A 17,157-nucleotide genomic window follows, 5' to 3' on the forward strand; every position below is an offset into this window, starting at 1 on the left:
CCACCTCGGACAGAAGCCACCCGACGTCCTGCAGCCTGGCCCTGGCTCCCCGCTCCCGAGTCCCTCTCAGAGCCCCGACCCCGCGACAGCTCCCCTTGTGAAACCTCACAAGCCAGTGGCGAGGACGTGGCCTCCCCCATCACGGGGAGGACACAGCAGTCTGGTGGGGGAAGAGGCCTCGCCCGAGGCCCTGCACACAACACGCAGTGTGTGAGCGGGTGGGGGTCCCGGGCGCCCACTCACCCCGGGACTTCATCCCGATGAAGCGGTTCTCCACGATGTCGATACGGCCCACGCCGTGCTTGCCCCTGAGGACAAACGGTCACTGAGGTTCAGGCGTTGCCACCAGGCTTGGGGTCACAGCCGCCACCCACCCAGCTGGGCTCCTGGCTGCAGGCTGTGCCCTCCCAGAGCCACAGAGCAGGGTGCTGGGTTCCACCTCGGGCTCCAAGTCTCAGAAGACATCCAAGCCAGGTCACCTGCACCGTGTATACCCATTGTACAGGTTGGGACACTGAGGCCCAGCTAGAGAAAGGATTTCCCGGTTTGCTCCCTTCGGTCAGCTCTGTCCTGGGGCCTTGCCTGGCCCCAGCCACGTTCCTCCTCCCTTCTCTCTGCGTAGCCTGGCTCTCCTCGGGGAGGCGGCCGAGCTCCTGGAGTTATTCTCTTCCAAGGCTGACAAGGACCCCAGGGCCCCTCCTGCAGAGCTGAGGCCTCAGCCCAGGAGGTCAGGGTCTAGGGGGCGGGCACCCTGGACGGCAGGGGTGCAGGAGCGCCCACCCGGGAGGCCCAGCAGTCCCGCGGGCACTCACGCGACTTCGTTCAAGTAGGTGAAGAGCTCCAGGGAGGTCCGGTGCGTGGTGCCGTCCTTGACGTTGGTCACCTTCACGGGGACCCCTGGGGCAGGAGGGGAGGGCGCTGGGCCTCAGCCGGACGCCCGCCCCGCCCCGCCCTCTCCCACCGCCCGCAATGCCTTAAATGGACGTGACAGATATAGAGTTGCTGGGACTCCTTCAAAAGCCCGGAGCAGGTTGAGGCCTGCTGGGGGGAGGGAAGGGGCCAGAGAGTCCACAGAATGAAAGGGGAAATGCAATAAAAACGCTCTCCCCCACCCTCCCATTCTCCTGGCCCCTTTTGCATTTAGGGGCTGTGAAATTGGAACCAGGCCCTGAACTAATTCAATTTCACGCTCCACCATTGTCTTAGGCAGGAATACCTTCTGTCCACCAGTCGCCTGGGCCGCCTGGCCGGGGCGCGCGCGCACACTCAGCCCCGCCCCCCCACGTCTGTCAGGTGCACCCCAAACCCCGGCTCCACACGCAGCCCTGGGCCGGGCGTGGATCCTGAGAAGCGGGGTCTGGGGTGGCAGCAGGGCCCGGGGAGGCGCTGGGGGGGGGGATGAGGGGGTGGCAGCGTGGTGGGGGGGGGCGGTGGGTGGGTTCGGGGCTGACTTTGAATAGGGAGCGGTGTGAAATGAGCAATAAATGTATTAGGGGCTAACAAGAGAGCCGTAACAGTGACAAAGAGAAGCTGTTCAAAGTTGGAGACTAATCCCCACCCATCTGCCTGGCTCATTACCATGTAGGGAGCCACCGGGTGCCAATCAGGCTTCAATAGCAGCTTTCCAGTCTTTATTAGTCGGGCGCCGCTCCGAGGGGCTGTGCTGAAGGTGCTGTCAGCCGCGCCATTCTTAACCCCCATTTCCAGGGGTTTTATAACTTGGTTGTAAATTGCTATTAAATGTAAGTCTGCCCAATAATGAACCTTAAGCCCCTCTCGCCACCCCCCCGCCCCTGCCCGCTCCCTTTCTCTCTCCCTGCCCGGCCCCTATTATGGGCTCGGACGGGGCCTGCCCGGAGAAAGCCTCTTAGCCTTTAAAATAGTTAATAATTAGATTAAAACTTCAAATAAATTAACTAGAGAGTGAATGGGGGGCTAGGCAGGGGAGGGGCCGCCCGTCTTTTCCCTTCCACACAATCCCCGGATCATCACAATGGACGCCGCTTCTGCTGGGTCCCCGGAGAAGGCTGCTGTAGGACCCTCCGCTGCCTCTGGCCCCCTCCCCTACCCGCCTGGCTCTGCCTGCCCGGGAGGCAGGGAGGGGCTGCTCGCTTGGTCCCTGTCGCAGGGCAGAGTGGGCATGAGCTGGGCTTGGGGCTCCAGCTGCCCCCGGCTGGCAGGAAATCCAAGAGGGGTAGCCGATCAAGGGGCATGGTGGGGATGCCCACTGGCTCAGCCGGGCTCCTGGAAAGGCCTGGAAGAGGCGAGTTGGTGAAGCTCGGAGAGCTGGCACCTGTTGTAGGAGCTCCAGGGGTGAAGGTGCTGTTGAGGTCGCCCCGGCCAGGGGGAGAGGAGTTCGAGCCTCTGCGTCCCACACCTGCTCTCACCCTGGGCATCCTGGGAAGACCACACTGCAGAGCCCTCCTGCTGTCTCCCTGCACACCGTGCAGGAAACTTGTGGATGCCCGGGCCTGCGATGCCCTTGTGCCTCCTTCTCGGCTCCTCCAGCTCCTGACCAACACCTCATCCTCCAGGAAGCCTCCCTGATCTCTGTAGCCTCCCTGAGTCCCCAGGGCCCTCAACTCCAACCAGGCATGCGCCTTCCCACCTTCCCCTGGGATGAGACAGCTGGGCACCCGGGCCAGGCCCGCAAATACTTCATGTTGAGAGCAGTGAGGATGGGGGGGAGACCAGGATGCTCCCCAGCACCAAGGAGAGGAAGAGTGGGGCAGCTTTGGACTGGAGGGTGGGGGTGGCGAGGCAGCTAAGGTCCGGGTGTGGATCAGAGGGGTTTACTGGGGCTGGGTCTTCCCAGGCACACCTCACTGCGCACCGGAAAGACAGCAGGTCCTCAACTCTCCCCCCAATTCAGCGGAGGAGATGGAGGCCTGAGAAAGTTGAATGACTCCCTGCTGGCTGCTCAGGGGACTGGAGCACTCGCAGTCCAGACCTGGTGCCCAGGGCCCGCACATCGGGCAGCCGAGAGCGTGCGCCTTGCTCGGCGCCGAGCGCTCCGGGCAAGCGGGTTCCTGGGGGCCCGTGCAGCCCCCGCCTGGGTCTGGCCTCCAGAGGCCCGAGGCTCCCAGGCAGGACACCGGGGTGCTGCGAGGCGGGCACGTACCTTTCTTGAACTCGATCTCAAGGACATCGGGGCTGTTGGGGGCTTTAGCCGGGTCCTCGGTCTTGGTGTAGAGCCCTGGAGGTGCTTGGTTCTGCGGAGAGACGGCAGGAGGTTTGCAGCGCGGGGTGTCCAGAGCCGGGCCAGGACGCCCCGCACCCCTTGCCCCCGCAGGACCCAGCCGCAGCGGCGGGCGCCTCCCCACCAGCCCCCAGCCCGGAGCCGGCCCCCGCTTGCCGGGGTCCTGGGAAACAAAGGGCTGGAGAAATCAGACAATTTTTCCCCTCAACTTGATCTCATCTTTCTCTTCGACGCCCCCACAGCTGGGGGTAGAATAGCGGGAGAAGAACAAGTCAGGCAGGAGGAAGTGGGACTTCGGAGGGGCGAGGGAGGCCGGCTCGCTCTCGCCCGCGCCGGGAACTGGGGTTTATTCTGCAAAGCTAATGACTGCGCGTGACCCCAGCAGGTGCTCTGGCGAGCCGAGCCGTCCCCCGGGTGTCCGAGGTTAATACTCACAGGAAGAAAAGAGAAGAGGAAAGCAAAAACCCATTTGAAAACACATCAACCTTTATGCACATTTTCTTTCTGGAGCGTGTTGGAAAATGGGCCTCTCGCCTCGGCGCGGTGGCGGCGGGGGCTGCTGCGTGCCTCCCCCGCTCCCCCAGGCTGTGGCTTGGACACTTGCCACTGTGGGGCTGGGGGCCTCTGGGGCCTGACTGCTCGGGTCCCTGCTGCGGGCATCCCGAGGCCAGCTGTTCCGTCCACCTGCCGACACCCTGGGAACCGCAGGCCCTGAAATCGTCCCTTGGCGGGCACGTCCCCGCCTCACTTTCCCCCACAGCTGCTTCTGGGTCCTCGGCAGCCCGAGCGCCGTGAACCCCATCTACAGATGAGGAAGTGGAGGCTGAGGAGTGGACCGGCTTGGAAGGTGCAAGTTCCATGCAGGCCGGGATCTGTGTGCCATACTCCCCGTCTGACACCCAGCGCCCGGGACACGTGGGCAGGGTTTTCAAAAAGCTCACGGGAGAATAATGCTACTGAAGAAACCGCGCAAGGATTTCGCTGGTGTTATCTTTCAATTTCATTTTTTACACACTTTTTAAAGTGCCCTCGGAGGTGTGGGACTTTGGGTGTGAAGGAAATACCCCCGAGCCAGGAGTCAGGGTCTCAGCGGGTGGGGCTTTGGGCAGGCTGCCTTACCTGCTCGAGCCTCAGTTTTCCCACCTGTGAAATGGGGGACTTGAGACTTGCCCTCGACGGGCTTACAGTGTAAGTGCACAGGCAGTTTGTTTCTGGACGTGAAAATGCCAGGCAGGTACACGCAGTGTGGGGCTGTGCTGGCGCCCGGGACAGCAGGTGCCTGCAGCTCTGCTGAGCTCAGGGCCCGCGGGTGAGCCTCACCTCCAACAGCTGTGCGGCTGGGCCACCTGCTTCCTGCAGAGGTCTTACTGATCCCAGGCCTGACGGTCCCGTGTACCAGGAGGAAAACCAAGGCACCGGGCAGAGGTCCGGCTCGGTCCTCTCCCCGACCCCTTCCTATCTCAGCTGCTATGGAGCCCAGGCTGGGGGCCAGTGTGAGGCTTGGGGTGGGAGAGAGGTGGCACCGTTAGCCACAGGGTGGGCGTCTGGGCAGGTTTCTGAGAACAGCAGGCTCCTCTGGTCTCACGGGCTCTGGGAAGCCACTTTCCCTGGGCACAGACAGAGGGCAAAAGGAGCAGGGGCTGGGCACAACCCCACTGTCCTCTCCCGACCCGCCCAGGACTCCCCCAGCCCAGGTCTAACTCAAAGCCAGGGCCCCAGCGCTGGGGTCCCCATCCTCACCCAAGCCCACCTCCACCTGCAGAGCCAAGGAGGAGGAGGTGTGCACTGGGAAGACAGCCCCCCTCCCCGGCTGGGCGATTAAATAACATAACTAAATAGAAATAAAATGACATTTGCTTTGCATTCCGAGGTGGCCCGGGGCGCCTGCCTTCTTTTTTACTCTCTCTCCTAAAAGCCCAGTTCAAATGACAAATAGTTTGTTGGTGAGTATCAATGCCATCTATTTTTCCCTCCCAGCAGGAGGGCTCACTTCCAATGTCATGGGGGGGAGGGGGCGGCGCTGCCGCAGGGAGGGGCGAGGGAAGAAAGAGAGAGAGAGAGGTAGAGAGAGAGAGTGGGGGGGGGGGAGGGCGAAAGAAAGCATGAAAGAGGGCTGGAGAAGGAGAAATTGGCAGCAAATGGCCCATGCGCTAAACCATGATGTGCAGGCATGATCGATGCCGCGCGGGGCTCACTCACCCAGCACCTCTGGCGGGCCGGCGCCTGAATGAACTCTTTCACTGCGGCCGTATGAAGTTAAAGCAAGTAAATGTCTATCTTTCTTCGCATTAGCTGCCTCATTGCCCTTCAATCAGCCCTCACGGAGGCAGAAAATGGCCCAGCCATCTGCCTTGAAGCCCTCCCTTCCGCAGGCCGGGGGGCTTTTTTGGGAGAGGGGGAGGGGCACCGGCTCCACTGGACGGGTCCACGCACGGGAGTGCAGGGCAGAGATGTTGCTGTGGCCACGGCGGCGGGGGGTCCTGGCGTGCAGCCCCCAGCCTGGGCCCCCCCGGAGAGTCCCCCGTGGCCAGGTTTGCCAGGGCGGCTGGGCCCTGGGTGCCCCCTCCACTCACACCCAGCCCCGCCCAGCCTGTCTGAGAAGGAGTGGGGCCCTTGAGGGGTCCTCTAAGGATCTCAGCCTGAGGAGGGGGCCTTGCCACTTTGCACACAAGGCTCAGAGAGGCTGAGTAATGTGTCCAAGCTTGCACAGCAACAGGAAGCAAGATGGACAGAGGGTGTGGGCCAGCCAAGGCCCTCATCAGGCAGGAGGCTTTGAGGGGGCCGGGACCTGCCCACAGGATGTCCTCCCGCCTCCACTCTGCTCGGCTCCCCGCCGGCCTGCCTCTTCTCGGGGTTCCTTCTGTCTGGTGACAGGAGGGCCTTGGCTGCCTGGAGAGGCGTGGGGAGTGGGCCCCCTGCCTGGCCACACGGCCCCCCTCGGTGCTGACTGACTGGCTAATTAGGAGGGGCTGGCCTAAGTGTCTCGGGGTCAGCAGAGCGTGAACTGGAAAAACCTGTGGCCAGCAGGCGGCAGCCCCCAGGGGGCAAGGGTGCCGCTGTCCCGAGTGCCACGTTCCACGGTGGCTGGCTCAGACCCTGCGGGGCAGTACAGGGCAGCCGGCGCCCTGGGCTGGGCACTGGTCCCCGCCCGCCCCCCGCAGCCCACACCCCAGGCCAAGCCCCACAGACGCGCTGGCTAGAACTCAGGCTGGCACGGCCTGTTTCGCCCACGTCGGTGACAGTCTGAGGCGCCAGACCCCGGTGGACCAACCTGGGGTCCCGGGCAGGGCTCAGGCCTGCTCTACCCTCGCCCGCACCCCCGGGCCTCCTCCTCTCCAGCTGCTCTTCTTGGATCCCCCAGGCCCAGCAGCCCACCCCACCCCCAAACCAGCCACCCCGGGGTGTGCAGGGCTGGTCCAGGAGGACACAGTCCCTCCCTGGTCCCTCCCTCGGGGACAAAGAGATTTTTCTCTTCCCGTGATAGATTTCGCTCCCCCACTCCCGGTGGGCAGGGGGAGACACAAAGAAACCCCCCGGAGAGAGAAACCCTAAACTTCAAACAGGGCTGAGGGCCCAGCTCTGGGTCCTGGGGCTCTGACTCCCCTCCCCCGCCCCCCATCGCAGGCCAGGCCCACCCACAAGTGTCTCATCTGCCTAATTACTTCTTTATTGTCTCACAATCACACACACACTCTCTCTGCTGCCCTCAAAAACCTCCTTCCCCTTCATCCAGCAGCAATTAGGAAAAGAGGGGGCTGGGTGGGGAGGGGCGGGGATACAGGCAGGGCTCCCACCCAGCTCTGAGCCCGCCCCCGTGAAATTTCAAATTAGGTTCCCAATGCCTCGGACTGCGTTGGCAGGGAGCGGCTACCAGCAAAGACAGAGGGGGACGCTCAGTTACCTTGGGGTTCTCCAGGATTCCAGCCTCGTAGCTGTGTCGGGAGAAGGAAGGGGGCGGGGGTCAGTATATGGGGGCCACAGCCAGGCCACCCCCTCCCCACCACGTCCTGCTGGGACCGCAGTCTCAGTGGCTTTTTCCTCTTTGCCCAAGCGACTGCTACCAGCCCCTTCCTGCCCATCCTGCTGGTGACGGCAGAAGCCGTCTACCCCGGGCTCCACCCGTGGGGTGCCTGCTCCCCGTGGCCTGGCTGAGGCCCCCCACGCCACGAGGCAGAGGGGCAGTGAGTGCAGACGGAGCTGGGGGCCTCTCCGCCCCACAGGGCGGGGCCGCGGCCGGGGTGCACCCACCTGATGTGCATGAGGTTCTCATCCATGCTCCACGGGTTCTTGGGGGTGACCGGGATGGGGATTCCGTGTTGCTGCAGGTGAGAGACAACACAGGGCAGCCGTGAGGGGCTCTCAAGGTGGCGATGGCCCCAGACTCCGCCCCACTCCTTCCCCTGGCTAGCCTGCCTGGGGGAGGGAGTGAGGGTCTCACTGACGGACATAAGCATGTAGAAACTGTAAGATCATGCATCTGGAGGACCGCTCTCAGAGGTTCCTTCTAGAACATTCTACGAGTGCACACTGCCGAGTGTGTCCCTGCAGCAGCTCGCTACCTCCTGCCATGAGCCCGTCAGCTAGATGCTAGGACCGCCTGAGCTCCCACCGAGGACCCAGGGCCAGGTGACGGCAGGGGCCCCCGCCACGCCGTCCGGCATCACGTGGCTGGCGGCCCCGGGAGCCGCCCCTCCCCGGGCCTGGCGTCACTCACATACCCTGCGGCAGGAGCACCCCAGGCAGCCCCAGCCCCAGTGGCTTGGGGCCCAGTGGCACTCTGAGTCCCAGAGGGACCACTGCTCCGTTGAGGGGGAACAAGGGTTTCCACCGTGACCTTGGGCTACAGGCCAGTGGACGCCGTCATCGGAGGCCCCCTACTTAGCCTCTGGGGACCAAGATGAGGCTGGTGGCCTCAGCGAGCTGTGTCACCCATGCTGACATGGAACTGGAGCCCAGGCCGGCCCAGGTGCTCCACCCCCTGCCGAGTGCAGTGAGTGGCCCGCCCCCCGCTGGCAGCATCTCCCAGGCCAGCTTCCTCTCTCCGGCTCCAGGGCTCACTCCAAGAACCGTTAGGACCCCGGGGTGGGGGGCCTCCTCCAGGAAGCCACCGTGGTTTCTTCATGCAACCTTAGGGGGAGGTTTCGCCTCTGTGGTCTTTAGGCTTTGCCAGGAGACCTAACTTGTAAGTCGCTGTCCACTCTAGAATTTGTCCACGCTTCCACTTGAGCCACGTGGGCAAATCCGGACACGGAATTTCCGGGGGAGGGGCTCAGTGTGGGGGTCGAGAGCCCGCCAGGTTCCCCACAGCCGCTGCTGATTTGGGGGCAGTGTGGGGTCAGCTCTGTCCTCTCTCTGCCCATCTAGTGGCACGGAGGTGAGGAGGGGAGGGGCGGGGCAGATGGGACAGTGGCAGGGACAGTCCTCAGCCCAAAGAGGTGGCCAAGCCCTTGTGCCTGGGGCCCCCAGCCCTGCATGCACGGAGGGTGCTCTGGTCCCCCACGCGAGGCCTCGCCTTGGGGTTCTGGCTTGGTTTGTTTTGTTTTTTAAAAATGATTTCCAGGGGCAACAGCAGGGAGAGGTTCTGAGCTCGCCTGCCTTGGGCGATGGGTTTGGGGCAAGATGGCACCTGCCCGAGCGGCCTTTGGCTTCGGCCACCTCTGGGTGTCGAGAGCAGGGGTTCTGCGAGCCTTTTTGGGCTCTGCCTCCTGTCTCAGCCCCCGCCGGGCTCTGAATGTGGGACAAAGCCTGAGGCTGCTCCGGTATCCTGGACATGTCCTGGGCGCCCTGCCGCCCCTCCCTCCCCAGAACATGTCGGACCTCCCCCTGCCCCACCTCCAGAAAGAGGGAGGGCAGCCCAGGGGGCAGCGCTCCCTGCTGGACAGGTTATTCCTGGGGACAGCTAAGCGCTTGTCCCCCAGATCAGGGCGGGGCAGGCCACAAGGCAGTGGTGGCTGCTGGGAAAGCCAGGGCCGTGGAACCGAGCGAAGACCAAGGCATGGCGGCCCGACTGGAGGCGTGAGGGTGGACGGGGCAGCGCTCACGAACCATTTTTCTTAAAAACGAGACGCACGCCCCATTCCGTGTCATCGAGGGGACGTTGGGTGGCGGGGGGGGGGGGCTAGCCAGCCCCAGTTCCCTTAATAGCTCTGCTCCTTGACACTTTGTTTGGCAACATATGGTCTTGCCCTTGTAAATTCCCCCCTTAATAATCAAACAACAGATGGTGGAGAAAGTCCTTCCTCCCAGCGCTCCCGGCCCTAATGGGATGCTGGCTGCAGGGGCAGGGCGCGTCCCCCACCACGCGGCACCTCTCAGCCGCGAGAGCGCGCGCACAGCCAGCCGCGGCGCCTCCTATTTAGAAACCTGAACAATTTTCTGGTGTGTGCACCGGGCCGCCTTCCTCCGTCTGATTGATTGAGGCTGTTTGTCACGAGCTGCCATGGAGTCGCTAAAAAGAAAGGTGCCCCGGGGAGCGGCTCCGACTCTTGATGCAAAACTTCTAATGTGTTTTATTGCAACTTGTACCTCAAGAGGGGCTGCCGCCACCGACGGCTTTGTCCGCGGCCGGCCCCTCCGAGCGCCTACCTGCTCCCCGGAAAGCAACTGGGCGGGCATGGGGGAGTGCGGGGAACCCCACCCCCACCAGAAAACAGGGGCTGGAGGAGCGGGACCCCCCTCGCAGGTGCCCAGCCCAGGACGCGGGCAGGGTGGGGGAGAGCGTGGCCTACCTTGGCGTAGTCCATCAGGTCGCTGCGGCCCTGGAACCGGTTGTAGAACTCTGGCATCCTCCAGGGAGCAATGACCTAGGCACAGGGCAGAGGTCAGGACCGGGGCGGGCAGAGCTGCTGGCTCCCCCTGGACCTTTCACAGCACAGCTGGCCCCTGTCCCCCCGAGAGGATGGGGTCCATGACGTGCAGCCTGGAGTCCCCGTTACATGGGGTGAGGACGGAGCCTGTCCCGTGGGACAGGAGAGGCTTAGGCTCCCGGCCAGAGCGGCTGTGTCCCCTTCGGGCCTCAAGGCCACTGCTGGTGGGCGGTGGGGTCCAGAGGTGACCCACCCCGCCCCCGCCCCAGCTACCCCAGGGAGTCGGACAGAGTCTGGCAGGAACCACACTCATTTCACTTGGGGCCAGCTGGCCAGAGAGGGGCGGGGATGGGTCCCTGAGAAGAGCCCCCACGCCCGCCCCCACCCAGGGAGACAGGCAGGCCCCAGCAGTAGGCAGGCAGGCTGGGGTAGGGCACCCCGGGGTGGGGGCGGTGTTCAGCCCCCAGGCCAGGCTCAGCGCTGGGCACACCCTGTCCCTGTCCCCTCTGCCGGCTCCTTCCCCGCAGCCCCTCTCAGCCCTCGGGGCTTGGCGGGTGCAGACAAAGGCCCAGAAACTGGACACCCTGGCCCCCAAACCTGCAGTGGGAACCAGAGGAGGGCGGGCCTGGGGGCCAGTCGCCAAGCGGCCGCTCTGCAGTGCCTCCCAGCGGCCTGGCGGGCGGGGTCCTGACAGACTTCAGAGCTCAGCCACGCACACCCCCAGGCACCAACAGATCGTCCACTTAAAGGGGGAAAATGGGAACCCCCAGAGCCCCCTGGGGTTCCACGAGGGAGCAGACCCTCGGCAGCTTTAGCCAAAGTGGCTGCAAAGAGGCTCGAATCCAGCTGCCGCTGTGGAGAGCCCCACTGCCAGGCGCCCACCAGAGTCTGGGTGAGCAGCAGGCCAGGGGGCGTGGCCTCACTCCCGCTCCCTAGGTGGATGGGGTGCATCTTGGGCACAGGTGTTGAGTAAGAGACACGGGGACTGAGACGACGCCACGGCTTCTATTTGTAGGCGTGGCTATCAGAGGAATCAGAAATAGCCCACAGGGCTGGCCTTTACTCGCTCCACCCCACTCTGGCCCAGGAGCCCCGGCCTGACGCCCCCACAGTGGACACTGGAGGAGTGGCTGGCCGGCTGGGTGGACCAGGCCCAGGCCCACGGGCAGGCACAAGGTTGGGGTGGTGGCTGGCAGGACGGGGCCTGCAGGCACTTGCACACCTGGGTGGCGTGCCGTGGGTGCCCTGTCCAGGACTGGGTGTGAGACGGGGGCAGCCAGGCAGGATCCAGGGCACAGCTTGGTGGCTGTGAGGGGTTCAGAAATTGGTGGCCAGTGCCAGCTCTGTGCCAGCCTGTGGCCAGGAAGGCCGAGGGCAGGCCCCTGGACCACACCTCCAGGAAGAACGAATGGGCAGGCAGGAAGTGGCTGCCTGGGGCTGGTGTGAGACGTGGGAGCCCCGTAGATCAGAGCCCGTGCTATCCACAGGCACCGTGGGCACCGCCCCTGCCCTGTAGAACCTCCTAGAACCCCGCCCCCCCAGGGCCCCTCCCTAGGGAAGCAGCTGCCTCTCACCTTGATCTGGGGCGCCAGCGAGTAGCAGGTGAGCTCGAAGCGGACCTGGTCATTCCCCTGCAACAGACAGGGCCTGTCAGGGCCACGCGGGCTGGGGAGGGCTGAGGTTGCTCTGGGCAGCCCCCAGGGACCCCGCTGCCGCTGGGCAGCTCCAGCCTGGGCGCCTGTGGAGGCTGAGGGCCCAGCTCCCGTCCCAGCGGCGCCCTCAGGACTCGATCCCCGTGGGCACGCGGCGTGTGCAGGACCCCACGTGCCCAGTGCGTGTGCCAGGCTGTGGGTGTCCTGACTGCTGTGAGGTCGGGGGGGTGCATGAGCCGGGGGGGCCAGGACGTGAGCACATCTGAGTACAGGGGTGCGACCCCTCGGCGGGGGCTGGCACACAGAGGGGTGTGTGCAGTAAGATCATGTATGTGGGCCTGTGGCCAAGTGCACAGTACGCATGCGCGTCACCACACGTGTGCAGAGTATGCATGTGTGTCATCATACATGTGCACAGTGCAACCTGTGTGGGCCCTATCACACGTGTGGCATGTGCGTCATCACATGTGTGCACTGTGCCATCATGTGTGTGCACTGCACAGTGAGTCCCATCACGTGTGTGCACGCATGTCACCATGTGTGTGCACTGCGCAGTGTGTGGGTGTGTGCCAGCATGCGTGTCCACCATGCAGAGTGTGTGTGTACCATCACGTGTGTGTACCGTGTGTTCAAGTGCCACACGTTTGTGGGCAGTGCAGGGTGCAGGAGACGTCTGCCCAGGGGCCACAGCCGAGACTCCAGCTGGGAGAGGCCTGAGGGGCCCCCTCCAGGCAGCCCCTGAGCTGCCCACGCCACAGACGGGGTCCGGGGTCCTGGTCCCGGGGCGGCCACATCTCCGCCAAGCTGGGGGAGGAGATGGAGCCGGGAGTCCGCAGGGGGCCCCGTGTGTCTCAGCTCAGAGCGGGAGGGGGCTCATCCCTGGGGCCCTGGCACCCCCACATAGGTCGCCCTGCCTGCAACGCGGGAGAGGAGGAGGAGCGGGAGGGGGAGGCAGGCTGCTGGCCCCGGCCAGCCCAGCCCGGGCTGCTGCCGCGTCCTGCCCGCTTCCCCACGGGCTGGCGGCGCGGGGCCCCGCAGAAATAACAGAGCGACCTTTCGCCTACTGTGAAAACTGCACGGGCGAGCGGCGCCGGCAGCGGCTGCGGAATAACATGTTATTTTCCAGAGCCTGTCAGGTGGCGCGGAAACCCAGCTCCAGCCTCTCGCCGCGCAGCCGGGGGCCTCGGAGGGGGCGGGGGGGGGGGGGTCCGGGCTGCCCCATGGATGCCGCCTGGGGCCTGGGTGGGGGGTCCCCCGCCAGCCAGCTCCTGCACCCTGCACAAGGCGCCTCGATGAGCACAAAGCAAAGGCTGCTGCCCCTCGGGCCGCAGGACTTCCAGCTGCTTTGCAGGCGACAAGGTGAAGTTCAGAGAGGCGAGGCCACTTGCCTGGGGTCACACAGCAAACACGGCCATCCTAACCGTTCACGCGCGGGCAGCTGTGCTGACTCTGCCCCGATGAGCTCCCTTCTACCACCCGGCCGTGGGGACATGGGGACCCAGGGGAGAGGGGCCGCATCACGCCGGGAGCAAGCGGCTCTCACGGGCAGACTCACTTGCGGCCCCCGGGGTCCTGTCGCCCCCTCTCCTCCCCACCATGGCTTCAGGTTTCCCCAGCACAAAGGCGTCTAGGCTGCCACGGGGACCCCCCATCTGTTCAGGAGCCCGAGCTCCTCTGAGATGTCACACACCCAGGTCCCCCAGGCTCAGCCTGTCCGGGGCAGAGCCGGGGGCTGGTGTGGCTCTCCCCTAGCCCTGGGACCTCCAGGAGCGGAGCAGCACCCCCCGGGTCTCCCATCTGCCCCCGGGACAGCCATACAGATGGCGTCACTGACACAAGCCCTGCCTCCCTGCACCGGTGCCGGGTTTCCGGGCCCCTCTTCCAAACCTGGGCTCAGCCCGGCTTCTGGGCGGGCAGGGAGCAGGCTGGCACAGAGGCTGAAGGCAGCTGGTGCCCGTCTGCACGGGCTGCTCCGGCCACCCCACACCCCTCCCCCTACAGCACTCCCACCCCTCAGCCACCCCCTGAGCCCCTGCTGGGCTCCTGGGCCTCAGCCCCGCCCCACACCTCTACCGGGCCAGCAGGTCAGTGAGGCTGGAACAAGGACCCCCACGGCCTGCACCAGGAGCCAGGGGCCGGGCGAGATGCTCAGGAAGGCCTGCCCCCCGGCTAGAACCCCCCCAGCGCACCCCCATCACCTGCTTGCGCCCCAGCCCCTCCTCCTGCCTGCCCAGCCCTGGTCGTGACTCCTGCAGCCGCACAGCCTCCCTCTTGCTCGATCGCGGGAACCCACACAGACACCCCCCACCCACGGCCACTGGCACTCAACCCTCGGCCAATCAGACACTGAACCCACCCAGGAAGGCCGTCCCGGTGCTCCCCCACAGGCACCCCTAGTTCTTGGAAATTGTCTCCATGGGCTGCCGGGCCTTCCAGGGTTCAGTAATCAGGGGAAACTGAGGCACGGAGGCGCCTGGCACCCCCGCTGCTCTCAGAGATCCCTCGCTGTGTCTCAGGTCAGACTTCCTCCTTCAAGGGCCCTGACTGTGAACTTCCGGGAGGAGCCCAGGGCCCCAGGTGGCCGCGGGATCTTGGCAGAGGGGTTCTCTGCACCCCAACCCTGCAGAGCCAGGACTGGGACCACAGCAGCCCCAGCCACCTCCTCCCCCTGGAAAGCCTCAAACCCAGGCCTCTGGCGCCCTCTGGTGGCTGTATGGAGGAGCAGCACACCGCTGGTGGCTACTCCCAGCCCTCTGTGTTGGCATAGGGTGCAGGGGGGCTGCCTCCCTGGCCAGCGCCAGACCCACCCACTCCCTCCACCAGCCCTGACCGCGCTTTGCTGAACCCTGACAGTGCCTTTCCCGTCTGGGATCCGGCTTTCCTGGCCAGATCTTCCTTCCTGCCAAAGGAGCCAGCATTTCAGTCCAGCCTCACTCCCTAACCTGCTGGCCCCAGCCTAGCCCTGGCCCCACCGCTTCTCCCATGGCCACAGCTCCTGCTCCCAGCCAGACCGCTGTTCAGGGCCTCTCGTCTTTAGGCCTTTGCACAGGCTGTTCCCTATGCCTGGCACACTGTTCCCTGTCCACACTCTTGCCTGGGTCCCTTGCCCACGGCTCCTGTCCGCGGGCCCCCAGCTGCCAGATCATGCATCTCCTCCACCAGGACCTGGGCCCCCTCACCACCTCCACCCGCCTGGCACTGGGGCGGCCAGGGCTGCTGACTGCAGGGCTCGGCAGCCCCCTAACCAAGCACTCACGACTCAGGGCCCTGAGGATGGACGGCCTGGTGGGGCGGCGCGCCCACAGCTTTCCCTCGGGCTGCACTGCACCCCCAAAGACAGGTCTGAGTCTTCGCGACTCTCGGCGTGGAGGGCTGGGGGTCGCAGTCGCCAGCCTCCCGCTGGGATCTTGGCCCCAGCCTGGAACTGCCAGGGCCGCCCCCCTGGCTGCCTCCATCTGTTCACAGGCCCCGCCCCCTCTCCCTCTGCCCAGGCCCCGGCCCCTTGTCCTTGTCCTCACCTTGCCGGTGGCGCCGTGAGACACGTACTTGGCGCCCTCGCGCTGGGCGATCTCCACCTGCTTGCGGGCGATGCAGGGCCTGGCCAGGGACGTGCCCAGCAGGTAGCGGTCCTCGTACATGGCGCCGGCCTGAACAGCCGGCCAGATAAACTCCTCCACGAACTCCCTGCTGACGTCCTCGATGAAAACCTGGGGGGACAAGGCCATGAGCGGGGTCTTGGCCGGGACTGGGCTCAGGGCTCAGGCCAGACGCCCCCCACTTCCCCTTCTGCCTGCCACTACAGCAGCCATCGCTAGTTGATTCCAGCACACCACACTGTTACTCTCCCTCTGCACTCACGTTAGACATTACCAATCAATCCTGATACACTCCACCACCCCCCACCCCCAACAAGCTGAAACTTAATTGCCACCTAAGATCTAGTAGTTCCCAAACAGGGTGCTTCTGCTCCCCAGGGGACATTTGGCCAAATCTGGAGATACTTTGGGCCGTCCCGCCTGCCAGGTTGGGGGACGTGGTGCTGGCATCTTGTGGGGGAAGGGCCAGTGCTAAGGCCGGCAGCCCCGACCTCAAGGAGTGTGTCCTCAACTAGCAGAGGCCGGGGTTCCCGGGACCCCTCAGGGAGGCTCCGCTTCTGATACTCGGCCTCTCACTGTGCCGACCTTCACATCGACCGTGGCACGAAAGCAAGGGGGCAGTGGGGACGGTGCCCCTGCAGACAGACCCCAGAGCAGACAACCAGGCTGGGTTTGGCCACGGGATGCTTCACGTTGCACCCGCACGGCGCCCACCACACTCAGGATGGCCGTGGCCGGGGGCTGGTGTGATGGGCTGAGCTGTGGCTTCCCACGCCTGCATCCCAGATCAGAGCACCGGTTCAAGTCCCGGCTGCTCCACTTCCAATCCAGCTCTCTGCTGTGGCCTGGGAAAGCAGTAGAAGATGGCCCGAGTGCTTGGGCCCTGCACCCGTGTGGGAGACCTGGAAGAAGCTCCTGCTTCCTGGCTTCAGATTGGCCCAGCTCTGGCCATTGCGGCCATCTGGGGAGTGAACCAGCGGATGGAAGACCTCTCTCTCTCTCTCTCTCTCTCTCTCTCTCTCTCTCTAACTCTCCCTTTCAAATAAATGAAGAAATCTGTAAGGATGAATCTCCACACACGTTTCCAGGTAGCCTCACATTGTTCAAGACTTTGGCTGTGATGAGGAGCAACAGATGGAATCCCAGCAGCTCTCGCGAGGCCTCGGGAATTTTAAGACAGGGAACTGGTTTTTTTTTTTTTTTCTTTGGTTTCTTTCTGCAACTTCTTGAGAGTCCATTATAACTCTTTTTTAAGATTGTAAAAAATGTAAGGTGATATTTAAAAATAAAGCAATAGGGACTCTATTCTAACGCTACGTGCACAAAAAAAAATCTAAAAACTGCAAGTAGGGGCGGGGGTTTGGCCTGATGGTTAAGACCCCAATAAGATGCCTGCGTCCCATAGGGGGGCGCCTGGGCTTCACCCCAGCCCGGCTCTGACACCAGCTTCCTGCCAATGCAGACCCGGGGAGGGGCAGTGATGGTGCAAGGACTGGGCCCCCCACCCACGTGGGAGACCTGGGTGGGGCTCCTGGCTCCCGGCTTCTGCTGGCCCCGCCCCGGCCGCGGTGGGCCTTTGGGGGTGAACCAGCCGAGGGCAGCTCTTTTTCTGCCTCCCTGTCTCTCAGATAAGTGTTTTTTAAATGACCACTAGGTCACTAAGCACGCAGAGGGCCCGAGCCCAAGAGGCCTGCGTATCCGGGGAGCCAGATCGGAACGAAGCGCCCCTGCCTCCACCACTCAGGGTGCCTTTCCCGCCTCCTGGGCTCAGACCACACCCCCACTGCACCGCCAGACTGGGCGGGGACCCTCTCGTTCCAGGCCAATGGCCAGCGGGTGACCTGAGACCCACGTCCACTTCCATGGCTCACTGAGCGCTGACCTGTGCCCGGCACGCTGTCGGG

General features: G+C 64.4%; 1 protein-coding gene across 1 annotated transcript in view; it reads right to left on the bottom strand.

Moving 5' to 3' along the window:
- Positions 1–17,157, bottom strand: part of ASS1 (argininosuccinate synthase 1) — a 40,008-nt gene that overhangs the window by 14,702 nt on the left and 8,149 nt on the right. The window contains exons 5-12 of the mRNA XM_062207373.1: positions 15,176–15,364; positions 11,580–11,636; positions 9,928–10,002; positions 7,448–7,518; positions 7,101–7,131; positions 3,122–3,212; positions 813–897; positions 244–308 (exon numbers count right to left, since the gene is read on the bottom strand). Of these exons, the coding sequence (XP_062063357.1) occupies positions 244–308; positions 813–897; positions 3,122–3,212; positions 7,101–7,131; positions 7,448–7,518; positions 9,928–10,002; positions 11,580–11,636; positions 15,176–15,364 (664 nt within the window). The remainder of the gene's footprint in view (positions 1–243; positions 309–812; positions 898–3,121; positions 3,213–7,100; positions 7,132–7,447; positions 7,519–9,927; positions 10,003–11,579; positions 11,637–15,175; positions 15,365–17,157) is intronic.

This window comes from Lepus europaeus, chromosome 12 (assembly GCF_033115175.1).
Source record: "Lepus europaeus isolate LE1 chromosome 12, mLepTim1.pri, whole genome shotgun sequence".
Classification (NCBI taxonomy): Eukaryota; Metazoa; Chordata; class Mammalia; order Lagomorpha; family Leporidae; genus Lepus; species Lepus europaeus.